Source organism: Neophocaena asiaeorientalis, unplaced genomic scaffold (assembly GCF_003031525.2).
Source record: "Neophocaena asiaeorientalis asiaeorientalis breed wild unplaced genomic scaffold, Neophocaena_asiaeorientalis_V1.1 scaffold190, whole genome shotgun sequence".
NCBI lineage: Eukaryota > Metazoa > Chordata > Mammalia > Artiodactyla > Phocoenidae > Neophocaena > Neophocaena asiaeorientalis.
In genome coordinates, this window is record NW_020175017.1 from 7,381,482 (window position 1) to 7,402,297 (window position 20,816).

The 20,816-nt window shown below is 37.3% G+C and overlaps 1 protein-coding gene across 5 annotated transcripts in view; it reads right to left on the reverse strand.

The window, feature by feature from the left end:
* Positions 1-20,816, reverse strand: part of BRMS1L (BRMS1 like transcriptional repressor) — a 43,074-nt gene that overhangs the window by 10,268 nt on the left and 11,990 nt on the right. For 3 of the 5 annotated variants that reach the window (XM_024762098.1, XM_024762099.1, XM_024762095.1), the window contains 3 exons: positions 18,090-18,217; positions 16,223-16,302; positions 9,114-9,173 (listed from right to left, as the gene is read on the reverse strand). In XM_024762098.1, the coding sequence (XP_024617866.1) occupies positions 9,114-9,173; positions 16,223-16,302; positions 18,090-18,217 (268 nt within the window). The remainder of the gene's footprint in view (positions 1-9,113; positions 9,174-16,222; positions 16,303-18,089; positions 18,218-20,816) is intronic. The other 2 variants (XM_024762101.1, XM_024762100.1) reach the window with 1 other exon arrangement.

A 20,816-nucleotide genomic window follows, 5' to 3' on the forward strand; every position in this document is an offset into this window, starting at 1 on the left:
TGGCTTCAAAATCCCACAACCCTCCAATCTCCACACCTATACTTAGTGAACCTGCTCACTGAGCCCTTTCGCAGGCTGACACCTATGCTCCTTCTCATCAGGGAAATGCCAGGGAGCCCCAGGAAAGTGGCTCCAAGGTTCCGTGTTTGTACTCGTCTCCCGCTGGCCTGGGTTCAGAACCAACTCCCTTTCGGCAGTTCCCTGACTTAGGCACCTCACGGTTCCCAACCTGGAATGGAGTCCTCGGAGATTTTCAAAGACTAGCATTACCAGAGAGCAAACCATATTAAAAAGCTACAATCATTTTTTTTTTAAGTGGGATACACTGGAATGAAAAGATAAGCAGAACAGAATTTAAAAGCCAAGAAATAGACCCATTGGTTATGGGAAATTTTATGAAAAGGGTGACTTTTCAAATAATTTGGAAACCTGATGACAATAAATGACAACAGAAAAATAAGTTTAACTATATAGAGAAAAACTCAGGTTCTTTGCCTCATGTTATACAAAAAAATTAATGGACTAAAGAGTTAAATTTATGAAATGAAATCCAAAAGAACTAAAGGAAAGGGACTTCCCTGTAGTCCAAGGGTAAAGAATCCATCTTCTAATGCAGGGGACGCGGGTTCAATCCCTGCTCAGGGAACTAAGATCCCACACGCCATGGGGCAACTAAGCCCACGGGCCACAACGACTGAGTTCCCGTGCCTTGACGAGACAGCCCGCGTGCCACAAACTACAGAGCCCACGCACTCTGGAACCCACGCACCACAACTAGAGAGAGAAGACCCAGCTGCCACAAGAGAGAAGCCCGTACGCTGCAACGAAGAGCCCGCGCAGCACAACAAAAAGATCCTGCATGCCTCAATGAAGATCCCATGTGCCACAACTAAGATCTGATGCAGCCAAAAAATAAAGAAAGAAAAAATATCAGCTTCAAAGAACTAAAGGAAAGATGGGGACTCTATTTGATGTTGGGGTGAGAGAAGTCTTTCAAAGCACAAAAATTAGAAGGACAAGTTATTTTTTTAAAACTATGCACACAGAAATTAAAAACACATTAAAAAGCAAACAAAAGTAAGAGGAAGGCAATAAAAAAATATTTACAACATGACAAAGGCCTAATAACCATAAGATGGAATTAAACAAGCATGGATAAGTCAGTAAGAAAAATCTAAATACTATCCATACTCACTGCCAAAATCAGCCAAAAAGAGAGACAGAAAACACAACTGCAAATTAAAATGTGCATTATGTGATATTATTTTTCACTTGACAAAGTTGTTTCATTCTTTTCAAGTATAATAAACAATGCCAACCAATACTGAGAATATAAACCAACTCAACAATTTGGAAAGTAATTTAGAAACAAGTATTGAGGACTTTACTGATTGTATCCTTTGATCTAGTAATTACACTGAAGATTCCATCCTAAGGAAATAACAACCTCGACCAATGCTGTATGGAAAAGGATGCTCACAACAGCAATACTTGTAATGCCAAAAACTAGGAACAAAGTAAAATCCAGTAATAGAGTATTGGCTACATAATTATTGTACATCCATACTACTACTCTGCAGACACCAAAAATTCAGAATTCAAAAAGTAGGGAGAAACTGCTAGAGTAAGATTACAAATGAACCCAGATCATAAACTCTCTCTTCCCTAAGACATAATGAAATAAACAAAAATATGTACAAAATAAATCAACAAACCACACTTGTAGTTGTCAGACAAAGGAAGGGGCACAATGTCATGCCATAATCTCTGAACGTGGTGACTAAACTGAGACAGAACCCCAAGACCTGCATTATGTACATTACACACATGCGTGCACTTCACAAAGAAAGAATATGAGAGAAGGGGGAATATTCTGAAAAGTCTGAGTTATACTTCCAAATCTAGAAAGAAATGAAGGAGGGTCTGGATGGGAGAAAATACATGAAAAGCCCTAGAGACAGAAAGCCCTCTTCATCACGGTAGGCTCACCAGTGAGAAGAAAACTTCCACAGCTCAGCAGCTGACAAGCCCTGCACATAGGCAGATTGTACTGACTCACTCTTAAGTATGAATGATGGCCAAAGGTGACTAGTTATTTGTGAAAAGCATCGAAATGAAAGACAGAGACAAACAAACAAAAAAGAAGTATAAAGAAACAGACACAAGTCAAGACACAGAAAAAAAATTCAAAACAACTACATTTAATACCCATAGAGGAAAGCGATTACACCCATAAGGAAAGAACAGGAGTTAGAAAAAATATTTAAAAATGAGTAATCACAGGGCATAAGTGCTCTTGGAAATTAAACACATAATAGAAATAAAATATTTAGTAAAAGGAGTGGATGAGAAAGTTGAATATGCTCTAAAAAAGAATAAAAGAAGAATAGGAGACTTCCGGGAAGATGGCGGAAGAGTAAGACGTGGAGATCACCTTCCTCCCCACAGATACACCAGAAATACATCTACACGTGGAACAACTCCTACAAAGCATCTACTGAATGCTGGCAGAAGACCTCAGACCTCCCAAAAGGCAAGAAACCCCCCACGTACCTGGTTAGGGCAAAAGAAAAAAATAAACAGAGACAAAAGGATAGGGACGGGTCCTGCACCAGTGGGAGGGAGCTGTGAAGGAGGAAAAGTGTCCACACACTAGGAAGCCCCTTCGCGGGCGGAGACTGCGGGTGGCAAAGTGGGGGAGCTTCGAAGCCGCGGAGGAGAGCACAGCAACAGGGGTGCGGAGGGCAAAGCGGAGAGATTCCAGCGCAGAGGATCAGGGCCGACCGGCACTCACCAGCCGAGAGGCTTGTCTGCTCACCCGCCGGGGCGGGCGGGGCTGGGAGCTGAGGCTCCGGCTTCAGTGGGAGCACCGAGATAGGATTGAGGTTGGCGGCGTGAACACAGCCTGCAGGGCGTTAGTGCACCGCGGCTAGCCAGGAGGGAGTCCGGGGGGAAAAGTCTGGACCTGCCGAAGAGGCAAGAGACTTTTTCTTCCCTCTTTATTTCCTGGTGCGCGAGGAGAGGGGATTAAGAACGCTGCTTAAAGGAGCTCCAGAGACGGGCGTGAGCCGCGGCTAAAAGTGCGGACCCCAGAGACAGACATGAGACGCTAAGGCCGTTGCTGCCGCCACGAAGAAGCCTGTGTGCGAACACAGGTCACTATCCACACCCCCCTTCCGGGGAGCCTGTGCAGCCCGCCACTGCCAGGGTCCCGGGATCCAGGGACAACTTCCCCGGGAGAACGCACAGCACGCCTCAGGCTGCTGCAACGTCATGCCATGCCGGCCTCTGCCACCGCAGGCCCGCCCCGCACTCCGTGACCCTCCCTACCCGCCACCCCTCCCCGGCCTGAGTGAGCCAGAGGCTCCGAACCAGCGGCTTCTTTAACCCCGTCCTGTCTGAGCAAAGAACAGACGCCCTCCGGCGACCTACACGCAGAGGCGGGAAGGGAGGGAGGGGTAGGGACTTCCCTGGTGGCATTGTGGTTAGGAATCCGCCTGCCAATGCAGGGGACACGGGTTCAAGCCCTGGTCTGGGAAGATCCCACATGCTGTGGAGCAACTAAGCCCATGTGCCACAACTACTGAGCTCACGTGCCACAACTACTGAAGCCCACACACCTAGAGCCCGTGCTCCGCAACAAGATAAGCCACTGCAATGAGCAGCCCGCGCGCTGCCATGAAGAGTAGCCCCCACTTGCCGCAACTAGAGAAAGCCTGCACACAGCAATGAAGATCCAACGCAGCCAAAAATAAATAAATTTTTAAAAAAATGAAGGGAGAGGAGTGGAGGGAGGTACAATAAAAATATATAAGATCTATATAATATGTAATAATTATATGAAATATAAGAAAATTCAAAGATCAATCTTGAAGGTCCAGCAGCCAACCAATAAGAGTTTCAAAAAGAGAAAAACAGAAAATAATGGAGAAGAACAATATAAGGAACTTCCCAGAACTAAAGATATGAGTTTCCTGATTTAAAGTTTCCTTTGAGTATTCATAATGAATGAAAAGAGACACACACCAAGGCACATCATCTTGCTGTTCCACAGCACCAAGGATAAAGAAAAATAGGTATTCAGGAAGAAAACAGGTCACGTACAAAGGATCAGGAATCAAAGTAAGAGGCTTCTCATAAGCAATACTGGGAGCTAGAAGACAATGGAAAAATGCCTTCAAAATTCTGAGGAAACATGATTACTTACCATCTAGAATTCCATACTCTGAATTGGGAGTTAAGATGTTTTTGGAAATGAAAGATGTAGGGGTTTTAAAACATGTCCAATAAATGTTTGACATGCCTCCCTTCAAAAGGTAGAGTCTAATTCCTCTTCCCTTGAATGTGGGTAGGACTTAGTGACTCATCTCTAATGAACAGAATGTGGCAGAAATCTAAGTTATTAAAAACCCTGTCACTTCTGTCTTGCTCTCGTGACCCGTTCACTCTGGGAGAAGACAGTCACCAGGTCATGGGGGCCCTCAGTCAGCCTGTGGAGAGGCCCATGGGACTAAGGCTTCCAACCAACAACCAGCAACAGCTTGCCAGCCTTGGAAGTCAGTCACTTGGGAAGCAGATCCTACAGCCCCCCCTCGAGCCTTCAGACAACTGCTTCCCTGGCTGACCTCTTCACTGCAACTTCATGTGATTCCCTGAGTCGGAACCACCCAACTAAGTGGCTCCCAAATTCCTGACAATAGAGACTGCGAAATAATAAATGTTGATTATTGTTTTAAGCGACTAAATTTTGGAGTAATTTATTACAAAGCAATAGATAATCAATACAAGAGGTCTCAAACAACTAACTTCTGTACACTTTTTCCCAGGAAGCTACTCTATGAAACTGAAAAAAGAAAACAAGATCTAGCAGGAAAGATGTAAAGGGAATTTCCAGGGCGATGGTGAAGAGATACCCCTGAAGACAGAGATGCAGCTGGCCTAGAAAGCATCTGAAGGATGTAGCAGGAAGGAACAGGTGAACAAGGGTCCAGGGGTGGAGGAGTTGCGCCCAGGAGGGAGGACTCCAGAAGGAAATGGGTCTCATGGATTACCTGATGCATTTGATCACAGGGAAAATGGCATTGGGGGTTTTCATAAATCTGCTGGAGTCTCTGGGAAGAATTGGTAAATAAGAGAAAACTAACAAACAATAAATGAAGCAATTAATCCCAAGGTTAAAAAAATAGTTGTACAAAAAGGGAAGTTTAAGCAAAGTATAACTCTTGGATCAGTAAACAATATTTATAGTTACAATAAGAACAAAAATTGTGACACAACAATATTGGAAGAATGAGATGAGGGGAACTATTATGGAATCCTCAGCTTTCATAATAGGAAACCAAAAGGTAATATCTAAAACTGATATTATTTAGAAATATGAAGGTAAACTCCAGAAGCAGTAGATAAAAGATTTTGATAGACAATTGCTGCTGGGATGTAAAATGTGGAGATGGGAGAGGGACTGCTGTTTTTCATTACAAGCCTGTGCCTTCAGAAATATGTACACACATTACCCCGTAAAAACTGACTTTTAAAAGGGTATTTAGGGAGGGGGAATTGGATGAAGACAATCAAAAGGTACAAACTTCCAGTTATAGGATAAACAAGTAATAGGGATGTGATGTACAACATGATTAATATAATGAACACTGCTGTATGTTATATACGAAAGCTGTTAAGAGAGCAAATCCTAAGAGTTCTCATCTCGAGGAAAAATACTTTTTTCTCTTTCTTTAATTTTGTATCTATATGAGATGATGAATGTCCATTAAACTTATTATGATGATCATTTCACGATGTATGTAAATTAAATCATTATGCTGTACACTTTAAACTTACACAGTGCTATGTCAATTATATCTCAATAAAACTAGAAGAAAAATTAATTTTTCAAAATAAAAAATAAAGCACAAAATGACTCCCCCCAAAAAAGTATTTAGAGCCATAAGGAAACGCTCATGAAATGCTGCTTATAAAAAAGTTAGGATACAAAATACTATACATAGAGTCATATCAGCTATGTGAAAAACAATTATACAAACACACATACTTATTAACAGTAATTACTTATGCATGGTAGATTATGGTTGCTTCTATTGTCTTCTTTAGACTTACTTCTCAAGTTTTCTCAATAGACAGTTATTAACGTTACAATCAGAAAACAAAAAATGATTAAATGAATAGACAACCAAAAAATCAGAGCTCTGAAGAGCTCTCACCAATCTTCTCAAGAACTGAAATCCTAACCCTGAACCCTAAGGGCCTGGCTGAGACCTTGCTACCACTTGCTGTCGCATCTGAAAACTCATTTGCAGCTCTGTGGGGAGGCTTAAATGAGATAACCTCAATAAAGCATCTCCACCCATCTTAGTGCCTGGCACACTGTAGTATTCTATAAATATGATTTTCTCCCTTAATTTGACACAAACCATCTGCTGCCTGATCGTCTCTGTGGTTTTTGGCACACTCTCTATGTGCATACCTGTGTGAACCTGTCTAGTCTCTGGTCCCGGCCCCTCCTTCCTATCTGCTGCTAATCAAACTTTTATTCCGACAACTGTCAGTGTGTCTTCCTTCTTCCCACTTTCCTTGCCTCTCAGGTTATTTCTATATGAGTCAAATGTAGAACTAAGGAACAAGCAGATACAAAGCCCTGAACAACAAGTTCAGATTTAATGATAAACTGCATGAATGACTAGGAAGATCAAAGGACTTCAATCCTGGTCTGCTGCTTATTAATTGTGTGACCCCCAAGCAAACTATTTAACCTCTCTGAGCCTCAGTTAACCCCTTCATAAAAATCAAGATAATTCCTATGCTATAAAGTTGTTGTAAGTACTAAAATGAGAGAAAGAATGTAAAACACGTAACACTCTAAATCTAAGTTCCCATTCACCCTTTATTTCCTATCTAAAATGCCCTTGAACTACTAGTATTTTCAGATTAATTATATAATTAAACAGAGTACTTATAATATTAATTATGTATTAAACATACAAAACAGCAAGCCATAACTAAACCACAAGAAATTTAGGTAAATATTTAGCATCTCTATGGAGGAGGGAGGACTGTCAAAGCTGAAAAATGATGAGAGAAAGAATATCAATATAATTGTCTAAGTAAAAAACATTACTTGAAGATATCTTATTGACTTTTATTTATGTCAATATAGTAGACGAGATATCCACAAAAAACAAAACAAAACTTCCACCACACCTAGACAGACATTCTAGATAAAACACCACAGAACTCTTTTTATAAGGTATAGCTAATCCCTTAAGAAAATAAGAGATTACCACCAAAGACCAAATATAAACAAGGAGTTAAAAACCAGTGTGCTAACCTGATATTAAAGCTGGGGTTTTCCAAAATATAGCAGAGGGAGGAACACTCCCAAACTCATTCTACAAGGCCACCATCACCCTGATACCAAAACCAGACAAAGATGTCACAAAGAGAGAAAACTACAAGCCGACAGCACTGTTGAACATAGATGCAAAAATCCTCAACAAAATACTAGCAAACAGAATTCAACAGCAAATTAAAAGGATCATACATACACCATGATCAAGCAGGGTTTATCCCAGGAATGCAAGGATTCTTCAATATATGCAAATCAATCAATCAATGTGATACACCAAATTAACAAATTGAAGGAGAAAAACCATATGACCATCTCAATCGATGCAGAGAAAGCTTTTGACAAAATTCAACACCGATATATGATAAAAACCCTGCAGAAAGTAGGTATAGAGGGAACTTTCCTCAACATAATAAAGGCCATATACGACAAACCCACAGACAACATCATTCTCAATGGTGAAAAACTGAAACCATTTCCACCAAGATCAGGAACAAGACAAGGCTGCCCACTCTAACCACTATTATTCAACATAGTTTTGGAAATCCTAGCCACAGCAATCAGAGAAGAAAAAGAAATAAAAGGAATCCAAACAGTATGGTCCTAGCACAAAAACAGAAATATAGATCGATGGAACAGGATTAAAAGCCCAGAGATAAACCCACACACATATGGTCACCTTATCTTTGATAAAGGAGGCAAGAATATACAGTGGAGAAAAGACAGCCTCTTCAATAAGAAATGAAGATGTTTAAAAAATAAATAAATAAATAAATAAAAATAAAGCTGGGGTTTCCTTGAGGGTATTTGCTGGTTATTGAATGGAGAGGCATCACTTTTAATGGCTATTTGGTTAAAAGAGAAAGATCTTGGGGGGAACTGGGATCCCTGCATGGTCCTCAAGGGTTACTACCTTTAGTGAAAAGGGCGACTGAAAAAATCCACCTGAGGGAAATCTATCTGTCTCAGCCTAGGCAATAAGTGGGGAAAAAAGTTTTCCCTGAAAATATGTCATCTTGGGCCTGATTTCTACATCTTTGGGATTCAAATATAGACCCTGCATCTTCCAGAAAATCCAAAGCCAGAAAGCAGTCATGTGGTGCTGGCATACCAGGATGCCTGGCTGAAACAACTCAGCGGAATAAAAGCAGACACTCTCTGAAGAGCTACAGCCTGTGTCCAAGGCTCACAGAATTGCTACCAATAAAACCTCCAGAATCAGGAAATAAGGAAATAAGGTGTGAGGTTTGGCAGAAATAAAAAACAGCAGAATTAGGCTCTGAAGGATGTCAGATAATGACTTATTGAATAAAAGTATGAATTAATTATTGCAATATGGAAAGCCGAATAAGGCCTTACAGATGACTAATCACAGTTCCAGAAGACAGAAGAAAATGGAAGACAGACAATACCAGAAAAGTTAACAACTGAGAAATTTCCAGAATTAACAGAGAACAAATTCTGAGATTCAGAAAGCACAACAAATCCAAGTCAGGAGAGAAAAATAATCTCTATGGAGACACACAGTAGAGAAATTGAAGAACAACAAAGAGAAGAGTTTTTGCAGCCAGCGAAGGGAAGGAAAAAAGTTATCTACAAATGACTGTAACCTTCTAGCACAGACTATGGAAAGTAAGATCCTAAAAACATTAACAGGAAATAACTGTCATCCTGGAATGTTATAACCCCCAAACTGTCCTTTCACAATTTTTACAAATAAAGCTATTTTTGAACAAATAAAAACTGAGCTTACCACTAACAGACTCTCAGTGAAGGAATGCCTAGGATGTTCTTCAAGAAGCAGAAAATAGACCTGCAAGGAAGGGTTGCAATTCAAAAACAGTGAACAAGAAACTAGTAAACTGTGGATAAACCTAAAAAGAACTAAATTTACGAGATCAAAATAACGTCTCATCTAAAGTATGGAAAACAAGATGGAACTAAAATAGTAAACAACTATACCTTGTAATTTGAGAGGGAGTAACTGGAGTTAGAGTTCTAAGGTCCTTTATAAGAGTTCTAAGGAGGAGGACAGTTATTAATTAATATTTAGATTCTACTAATGTAGGTATGCATGTTAAAAACTTAAGGTAATCATTAAAATATAGAAATGGAAGGCATGGAGGTAATCATTAAAATAGAAATAGAGGGTATAACTTTATGATGTATTTTTAAAACTCAATAAATCACACATACCTCCCAAAAAAGGTCAGGAAAGAATAAAAAAAGGATAAAGCAGAACAAACTGAAAACAGGTTGGAATTAAATATCAAAATAATCACCATCAATATAATTGGACTAAATTTATCAGTTAAAAGACAGAGATTGTTAAAATAAATTTTATTTTAATTCAAGGCTTATGCTATTTACGAATAATACACCCAAAATAAAAGGTCAGAAAAAAGTGAGAGGAAAAAAAAAAGGATGAAAAAACCTTTTATCAGGAAAATTCCAAGCCAAATAAAACTAGGGTAGCTGTTTTAACTATCAGACAAAATAGACTTTAAGGCAAAAATCACTGTTACAGAGATAGAAGGGTATAAAAAAAGGATAAAATGTTACATTTATTAAAAAATAAAAATTCTAAAATATGTGAGTCTGCTAATACAGACTCTCTCTCTCTCTCTCTCTCTCTCTCTCTCTATATATATATAAAGCAAAAACTTATAGAATGAAAGATATGGAAAATAAAAAATCCCATTTACAAGAGTATCAAAAATAATAGAATAATTAGGAATAAACTAAAGCGAAAGACTTGTATACTGACAACGTAAAATATTGATGAAAGAAATTAAAGAAAACACAAATAAGTGGAAAGCCCACGTTCATGGATTGAAAGACTTAATATTGTTATTAAGACTTAATATTGTTAAAATGTCCATACTACCCAAAGCAATTTACAAATTCAATGTAACCTCTATCAAAATTCCAATGACATTTTTTTACACAAATAGAAAAAACAATCCTAAAATTCATATGGAAACACAAAGGACCCCAAACAGCCAAAACAATCTTGAGAAAGAGCAAAGCTGGAGGCCTCACATTTCCTAATTTTAAAATATATTACAAAGCTATTATAATTTTAAAAATATGGTACTGGCATAAACATTTAGACAAATGGAACAGAATAAAGAACCCTGAAATAAACCCATGCATATATGGTCAACTGAACTTCAATAACAGTACCAAGACTACATAATGGGGAAAGGATAGACCTTCAACAAATGGTGTTGGGAAAACTGGAAAGCCACATGCAAAAGAATAAAACTTGACCCTTATCTTACACCATACACAAAAATCAACTCAAAATGGATTAAAGAGTTAAATGTAGGACCTGAAACTGTAAAACCAATAGAAGAAAATAAGGAGGATAAGCTTTATGACATTGGTCTTGGCAATGATTTATTGGATATGACACCAAAAGCACAAACAAGACAACAAAAACAAAAAGATAAGTGGGACTATATCAAAACAAAAAAGCATCTGCACAGCACAGGAACAACTAGAGTGAAAAAGCAACCTAACAGAATGGGAGAAAATATTTGCAAATCATGTATCTAATAGGGGGTTAATATCCAAAATATGTAAGGAACTTGATTTTAAAAATGGGCAAAGGATTTGAATAGCCATTTCTGCAAAAAAACATACAAGTGGCTGATAGGTACGTGAAAAGATGCTCAACATTACTAATCATAAGAAAATGCAAATCAAAATGACAACGAGGTATCACTTAATACCTGTTAGGATGCCTATATTCAAAAACCAAAAGATAATAAGTGTTGGTGAGGATATAGAAAAATTGGAACCTTTGTGCACAGTTCGTGGAAATGTAAAATGGTGTGGTCACTGTGAAAAACAGTATGGAGGTTCCCCAAAAACACTAAAAATAGAACTACCATATGGTCCAGCAATCCTACTTCTGAGTATATACCTAAAAGAACTGAAATCAGGGTCTTGAAAAGATATTTGCACTCCTGTGTTCATTGCAGCATTATTCACAATAACCAAAATGTGAAAAACAACCTAAATGTACACTGAGGATGAATGGATAAAGAAAATGTGATATATACATACAATGATGTAGTATTCATTCTTTAAAAAAAAGAAGGAAACCCTGCCTTATGCTACAACATGGAAGAACCTTGAGGACATTATGCTAAGTGAAATAAGCCAGTCACTTAAGGACAAAGATCGCATGATACCAATTATATGAGATATATAAACTAGTCAAACACATAGAAGCAGAGAGTAGAATGGTGGTTGCCAGGGGCTATGGGGAAGGGGAAACAGGGAGTTGCTGTTCAATGGGTATAAAGTTTCAGTTATCTGTGATGGTTAAGTTCTAGAGATCTGTTGTACAACCATGTGCCTAGAGCTAACAATACTATATTACACATTAAAATTTGTTAAGAAGGTAGATCTCATGTTAAGTGTTCTTACCCTAATTTTAAAAACAGAGAAAAGGGCTTCCCTGGTGGCGCAGTGGTTGAGGGTCCGCCTGCCTATGCAGGGGACGCGGGTTCGTGCCCCGGTCCGGGAGGATCCCACGTGCCGCGGAGTGGCTGGGCCCGTGAGCCATGGCCGCTGGGCCTGCGCGTCCGGAGCCTGTGTTCCGCAACGGGAGAGGCCACAGCAGTGAGAAGCCCGCGTACCGCAAAAAAAAAAAAAAAAAAAAAAGAGAGAGAGAGAAAGGAAGAGAGAGAGCGGGTTGGGGGGAGGGAGGGAGGAAGGGAGGAAGGGAAGAAAGAAGGAAGGAAGGAAGACAGAGGAAAAAAGGAAAAAAATAAAACAAAACAAAGAAAAAGATGAAAGAAATTCCATGAGAGATAAGTTTCAACTGGGTGCTCTGGAATCATGAGCATTACAGCATCTCTGGGCCTGTACAATCCTTTTTGACCAAAGGAACTTGAGACAGTGGACACGCATTGTGACGCATCTCATCATTAGCACCTTTGGCCTCCAGATCTCAAATTATGAATGACTTTACTATATTGAAAAGAAGAGTATGTGAATTTTCTTAGGAAATGAAAGAAAACTAATATCACAAAGAAAATAAAAGAAATAAATACAAGGAGGTATTAACAAATCCACCATCACAGAGAGAAATTCTACTCACCTCCCTCAGTAATTGAAAGATGAAGCAGACAAAAAAAAAAAAAAAGAGTGAGGAAACAATGCATATACTTATATAAATAAATAAATGAATAAATTGAAAGTGTTACGAGGAATGAGATATTTGCAGTTTCAAAGTACTTCTCCACTAAATACTTACTAATCACAATGAGAAAAAGTTAAGTATACTTAGAAAAACCTAGAAGACATCACTTAAACCAAGTGATCAGAGTGTACATAACCTATCATGGTACATATCAAAACTGTGCACTGCCTGTTAGAATTCAATGAGAAGAACACAGCATCATTGCTGTGATACTCCTACCAAAGATACAAAACCTGGTTCTAATCATGAAGAAACAGCAGACCAACTCAAAATTGAGGAACATTCTATAATATAACTGGCCTGAAATTTTCAAAAATGTAGAGATCATTAAAAAACCAAGGGAAGACTGAGGTATTGTTCCACACTGAAGGAGACTAAAAAGACAAGACAATTAAATGCAATGACAAAGATAACATGTGATTCTGAACTGCATCTCTTTGCTATAAAGACTGCTATAGGGAAAACTGCTAAAACTTAAATGGAGTCAGAAGATTAGATGGTAGTAACAATATCAATGTACATTTCCTGATTTTGATGATTTTAGTGTGGTTATGTAAGAGAACATCCCTCATTTGTTTGAAATATTCATTACAGTATTCAGGGGTTATGGAGCATCATGTTGCCAATTCATTCTCATGTTCACCAAACAAGTTCTTTTGTACCTTCTTGCAACCCTACTATGAGATTGTTTTCAAAAATGCATCATAAAGACAAGATGTACTAAGCACTCATGGAACTGAAGATTGCAATGTTAAATATATGCTTCTATAAGAAGAGAAAAATATGGAATATTCCTAACTTATTTTATGCATCTTGGAATCAAACAAAGATAATATAAGAATTAAAAATTAAATCTCACTTATTAACATAGAAATGAAGCCTCTAAACAAAATATCAGCAAACTGAATCTTGTAATGCACAAGAAAAATAATCATTCCAGGAATCCAAGGACAGTTTAACATCAGAAAATACATTAATAATTTAAGTGCAAAAAAAATGACTAATTCAACAGATGCAGACAAAGTATTTAATAAACTCTAACAATATTTATGGGAAAATTCTTAGAAAAAAAGAAATAAATTTCCTTAACTTGATAAAAAGAGTATTTATTAAAACCAAACATCAATATCATACTAACTGGAAAACCATTAGAAGCATTCCCTTAAAATCAAGAACACAGTAATGACCAGCTTTCACTGCTTCTATTCCAACATGTACTAGAGGTGCTATCAGTGCCATTAAGACAAGTGAAACAAATAAGAAGAGATCAGAGGACTTCCCTGGTGGCACAGTGGTTAAGAATCCACTTGCCATTGCAGGGGACATGGGTTTGATCCCTGGTCTGGGAAGATCCCAGACCCAGAGCAACTAAGCCCGTGTGCCATAACTACTAACCCTGCGCTCTAGAGCCCGAGAGCCACAACTACCGCAGCCTGTGCGCCCTAGATTCCGCACGTCGCAACTACTGAGCCCACCGTGCTGCAACTACTGAAGCCTTCATGCCTATAGCCCGTGCTCCACAAGAGAGGCCACCACAATGAGAAGCCCGCACACTGCAACAAAGAGTAGCCCCCGCTTGCCGCAACTAGAGAAAGCCCGCGCGCAACAACGTAGACCCAACACAGCCAAAAATAAATAAAATTAAAAAAAAAAAAAAGAGATCAGAAAGGAAGAAAAAAGTTGCTATTATTCACAAATGACATTATTATCTACATGGACAATCTAAGAATCTGTAATTAAATTATTAGAATCAAGAGAGGTAGATAAGATTGGATATAATATCAATATATAAATTACTTTTCTATGCAGTAGCAGAAAATAAAAAGCCATTTTTAAAAAGTTGTTACTAAAAAAAACAAAAAAACTTAACAATAACAATTGTAAGAAGGAAAAGAGCAAGATAAAATTATTAGGGTATTGAGTTACTAAGACTTACTAGACTGAAAGCTGTAAAAAATGATGCTGTGGGCTTCCCTGGTGGCGCAGTGGTTGGGTGTCCGCCTGCCGATGCGGGGGACACGGGTTCGTGCCCCGGTCTGGGGGGATCCCACGTGCCGCGGAGCATTTGGGCCCGTGGGCCATGGCCGCTGAGCCTGCGCGTCCGGGGCCTGTGCTCCGCAGCGGGAGGGGCAGCAACAGTGAGAGGCCCGCGTGCCGCAAAAAAGAAAAAAAAAAAGAAAAAATGATGCTGTGACATTGGTGCAGAAAGAGCCAAACAGACCAATGGAACAAATGAAAAAAAGCTAAAAACAAGCCAACACATATGTGGATATTTGATATAAAAAAGATGGGAGGGCTTCCCTGGTGGCGCAGTGGTTGACAGTCCGCCTGCCGATGCAGGGGACAAGGGTTCGTGCCCCGGTCTGGGAGGATCCCACATGCCGTGGAGCGGATGGGCCCGTGAGCCATGGCCGCTGAGCCTGCCGGAGCCTGTGCTCGGCAACGGGAGAGGCCACAACAGTGAGAGGCCCGCGTACCGCAAAAAAAAAAAAAAAAAAAAGAGATGGGATTGCTGATTAGTGGGAAGACAATGAAGAATATAATAAATAGTGTCGAGAATTACCTATCCATATGCAAAAAAGTAAAATTAGAGCCATACTTTAACCACACATAAAAATTAATTAAAGGCAGTTTAGCAATCTGTTAAAAAGCAAAATTTCAACTTTTAAAAGAAAATACATCATTTTACCTCAAAGTGGGGAAGGCACAAAAAGCATCTATCATAAAGGAAAGATGATAAATTCAATTACATTAAAATGTAAAATTTTGTCCATAAGGTCATCAGAAAAAGTGAAAAGATATTCCATTGCCTGGGTAAAAATATTTGCAAAGCCAATAACCAGCAATGCATTTGTATCCAGAGTATATAAAGAACTTCTACAGTCAATGAGGAAAGGACTAAAAGCCCAAAGTAAAGGCAAAAGATATGAACAGGCACTTCTTAGGAAAGAAAATCCAAGCAGCCAGTACACACCAAAAGACGTTTCACCTCAATTGTAACCAAGAAAATGAAATAACAAGCTCCATCATTTTTATACCTATATATTCTTAGTATTTTAATGATTTATAAAGATATGGTACATTAAAGTAAGATAAGAATCATCATAGAACGTGTCCTCTTATTTTCGCTAGTATATTTATGATCTTGTCTAGGTTTTATGAAAAGTTATCTGCAAAATCAGCACTATGTTTTCAAACGCTATTCAAAATAAACACAACATACAGAATTTATTTTTCCCCATAGAGAATTTTGCCCTAAGATGTGGAAACAGATCTAGAGATTGAGAAATTAATATAGCCCAACAATCTAACTGTACTACTGGATATACATTTTTTGAGCCTTGAATATTATACTAATTATACTATTTTCAGTGATGCCAGATGACATAATCATTAGTCTTTTTAAGGTAACAGTTGCAAAACTTCTAAAATTATATCACTGAGTTCTTTTCTATGGTCCCTTGCTTGTGTCCTATTTCCAATACAGCTTCCAGTGCAACTGTATTTAAAAAAAAAAAAAATTGTACAAGTGCTGAGCTAAAGTACTATTTAATTTTGTTCCATTTAGTTTATTTACTATACTGCTGTACTCATAAGACTTGAAGAGTTGAAATCAGCTTAAAAGTTAAGCAAAATAACAGTACCTCACAATGCTGGCGAGAAGCTTGAATTTCACATTCATATTTGTTCTTTACAGATTCTAAGCAGAGCTCTCTATAGATTCCTGCAACCAAACACAATTACTCTGATTATGTTAGCAATAAGGAGTTTCAATATCACTTCCCTACAGGAATTCTGTCCTAACTATTTTATAAGATGAATCAAGAAGAAACTGGCAAGTGAGTCTAACTTTACCTTTAAAAACTAAAAATAAAAGGCTCAGTTAAAATATATATCAAAGAAGACTAGAAAACTAATAAGAGTTTAAGTGCTAGAAAAAAACTACACTGCAATTTTTAGTTCTTACCCATTTTTCTAAAGAATACTCCTAAATGTTTGATAGAGAATGATTAAAATGAAAATAAAACTCTTCACCTATGAAAAACAATCTCTTGGGATTCATAAGGGAAACAGAGTCAATAAGCTCCGGTTTCTTAATCATATATACTCAAAGGAACAACTGGATACCATAACCATCAAAACCACTAGTTTTTAACTATTATTTATCTTCAGAGTCCAAAGCTTCCAAGAGGATTAAATGTAGAAACTAATATAACAAAATTTATAAACTGATACGAGGTTTGAGTGCTCCTAACAGGGCTTTACCTAGAGAATGGATGCTCAAGTGAGTTTAACTTAGAGGTACCAAGACAACAGCATAAAATAGGCACCATGGTCATGCAAACATGCCATCACAAAAATGGCAAACAAAGAGGTCTAGATGTATATGCTTAACTGTATGCCATAGTTGCCCCTAGAAATGTAATTCTGTTTCTTGTATAGAAAAGGCAAGGGACAGATGTCTGGAACTATGCCATCAGCAACACATTCACACACACTACTTTTTGTACAATCAAAAAGTAAAGGAGGCTGCCTAACAGAAAAGTGAATAATTGACTGAAGTAATATTTCCTAAACATCCACTAAGTCTCACTTAGTGCTTTTAGAATGTCCAGGAAAATTAAGGACATGTTTACTTTTAAGGGTGTGCTAAGCCAATATGCAAAGACAGCAGATTAAGCATCACATCATCTACATACTTAATACTAAGCACTCAAGAATAAAATCTGGTTTAAGGTGGATTTAGTACAAAGATAACCTATTATCAACAATGCCTTAGGTATTATATAACAGGTACATGAGGATCAATTAGTGTCCCTCAAAAAGAAAACAATCGGCATCTCCACTAATTAAATTTCAGTTTCTAGTTTGACTATGAAAAATCAGTAAGTGACCTTCAAATAGATATATCCCTTGTTATGCGTGGTAGGACACAATTCTGAGGCCAGATCCCAGTTACAAACAGAAGACTGAAATTTAACCACACAAATATAGTACATCTTCATTTATTCACAGCCACAAATGAGTCATCAAACTTATCAAAATAAAAACTCATGTCTAAACTGTAGGTTTGAAGGCGAATTCTCTGTTCTTTAATATCCTGATCAAACATTTAAAAAATGTTTTTACAAATAAAAAATCCTTATCACTCTTACAGATGAAAAATACTGAGGACTTAAACTGAACCTTAATAGGGAATTAAACTGCGATAGTAACAGTATCTCTTAATGAAAGTATCATGGTTTCTAATTGTTTCACATGTGGAAGTACCCTCTCAACAACACTGTGAGCAATTTGAGGGCTTTTTTTCTTTTTTCAAGGCCCTACAGTAGCAGAGAAAAGCATGAGGCATTTAATAAATAACTGTGGGCTGACTGACAGTGAAATACTCTGGTCAATGTAAATACAGTTGTACTTCCATTAACAACAACCAATCACTTGATAAACACCTTTTAAGTCTATTGAAGAGTTCATTTTCTACTATATGGAAAAGATGTTTCACTTTCCTACCTGCTACCTTTGTACGAATTTGCATATTTTCTTGTAAAGTTGCCAGTGGTTCCAAATATTCTGGTGCTTTTCCAGCTATGACTTCTTGTAGTTTTGCATCCACCTGACTTAATCGTTCTTTATAAAGTCTTAACAAAGCAAAAATTAAGATATTAATTTTAAAAGCCCAACAAAGGCTAACAATTTACCATTTCTATACATTCTCTTCTTAATATCATTCATATTCTAATAGCCTACCAAATGTATTTTTGCCTTGCTCTCAAGTGAAGAATGCAGTTACATTATTTGACTTTATACACATAATCACAAAGAAATGTCTTTCTATTTTTTAGATATATCACTCTTTAATAGTTAACTTACAATACAAAAAATACAACTGAAATAACCACTTTTGGTCACTCTAGATGTTTTTGTTTTAACTGCAGAATAAATCAATTCTAAGAGAAAAGGTCAAATAAACACTGAGTTTAAAAAAAAATCATTTTGAATAATTTAGATACAGGCATTACTAGCTTTCAAAAATAAATAATTCCCTGTCTCCTCTCCAAGTTTCCTGAAAAGCAGTCAGTATTACAATATTAAGCCTACTTGATTTTTAAAAGAACAAAGAGGAAGTAGCGTGATGAAGGTAAAACCAATGGCTAGAGAACTCGTGATCTGGCATACTCAGTTCTTCTAGACTGCAAATGAAGAAGCTATAACAATGAGTTGCTCAATAGATGGGGAAATGAAAAGTGGGGCAAGGAATCCCTGTTGCTCTATTTATGAGTCCACATACAAATACTCCTAATTTACCAGCTGTCATCCCAATACCTTTAGCTTGATTATCAAAGACAGTATGTGAGACAACTCAATGTTTATTTTTAGCAATAATCCTGCAGGACAGAACTAACTCTTTTTTAACAGGAAAATGTTTAAATTGTCATTCTTTATAAAAGGCACTTCTAACCCTGGTTTTGTGGCATTTCAAGGGCATCCTAAAATTTCAAAGCAGACAAACAATTTAAGGTCATTTTGTAAAATTTTTTTGCCATTTATTACTTCATCATAGGTGAAGAATATGTCATATACATCACAAGGATGGCATCTAGTAACTTCCAAAAGAAACCACTGCTTATGCTTGTAGGTGTTCGTATAAATAGCAGTTGGCTATTGAAAACATGATGATACCTGGCTTTCATATAAAATTCCACTCTTTCCTCTTGAAAATATAAACCAATACAATTAAGGCAACTAATATTAATTGTCTACTATTGGTCATCATAATTAGCATAGAGATTTATACAATGATTCTAAAGGAATAAAGCAAATTTGGGTGTTAATACAATAACTATTCTTTTTTTTAAACAAAAAGGGAAAAATTAACTGAATTAACTGCCAAAATAATACGTTATCACATCTGGGTTAAATTTTTCTAAAATGCAACATACAATGTGTAAAGTCAGAAAAGTACAACATGATACTTATAGTTTTTGAAGTTATAAATACAACTTTAGGCAAAATGCTAAAAATCTGATAAAAAAGATGACTGTCCCTGAAAAACATCAAACTCATACAAAATATTGATAAGGTTTCCTGAATAGGTGAACATCTTGAATGAAGAGGATATGTGAATGAACAACATTCAATTAGCTCACTTTTAAAAGAATAGATTCCTCAAAATCAGTATAATTTCTACAGCCTTGGAATCCAAGTATAAACTCATCAAAGGCAAGGATCATGAGTCCCTCAGCAGCAACCACAACACTATTCGCAGAATGGAAGCTCAATTAACGCTTGTTGGATGTTGAACACTGAAATGAATGGAAACTTGGATGGCACAAGTTCCTCTATCTTTTTAAGGAGGTGGAAGAACTCACCTTCCACCACTTTACAAACTGCAAATTGTGGATTTTCTGCCTTAGGAATGGAGTACTACTGTGCCCTGTAGTAGCAGAACAGGCAAAGCAGGGTATTTATTACTACTATTATTATTATATTTCCCACCTCTGCCAAAGAGGATTTGAGACAGCTTACAGAGATACACGGTGTGACAAAATAAAAATAAAACACAAAGCAATGGGGCACGACAAAAAAATAATTATAAACCTGGTGCCAAGATTTTTCTTTTCTAAAACATATTTCTAGATTCCAATTCCTTGAGAAAGAATCCTATTAAATAGTGGCAATGGGTCTACTTTTAACACTTTCAGAAATGAATAAAGCTGGTAGGGGGAACTGGCTGGTGGTCATAGTGAGCCATGAGAAAGTAATACTCAAGACAATTGCCTGCCCCAAGGTGAACAAGATTAGACCAAATGACTCACTAGATGCAAAGTTCTCCTACGTAATATATTATACTAGAGCTTTACAGCAATTTTCATTTCTTGGATAACCATAAAAGGCACTTTAAAAGCTCAATAGGTGTATCTTAAATAATTGTTTAAGAATTATTCATTCACGGATTACTTGTGCTAAAATACAAAAATACAAATTTGCTTCCTCTTTTCCAGAATGATCCCAAATGAACTGAATGAACTCTCCGTGTTGCCCAAATAATGGATTCCTGGGGATCCAAACTAATTTTGATTTCAAATTAATAATGTAAATCTTTAGAATAAGAAAATATCATGTTTTTTAAAGCCACAATTTTAAACTCTGGATTATTTTGGATTGCTTATATTAATTTGTTGCACTAGCAGGGAACATTATCTATATATTCATCTCTAATACCAGTGAAAGTTAAGA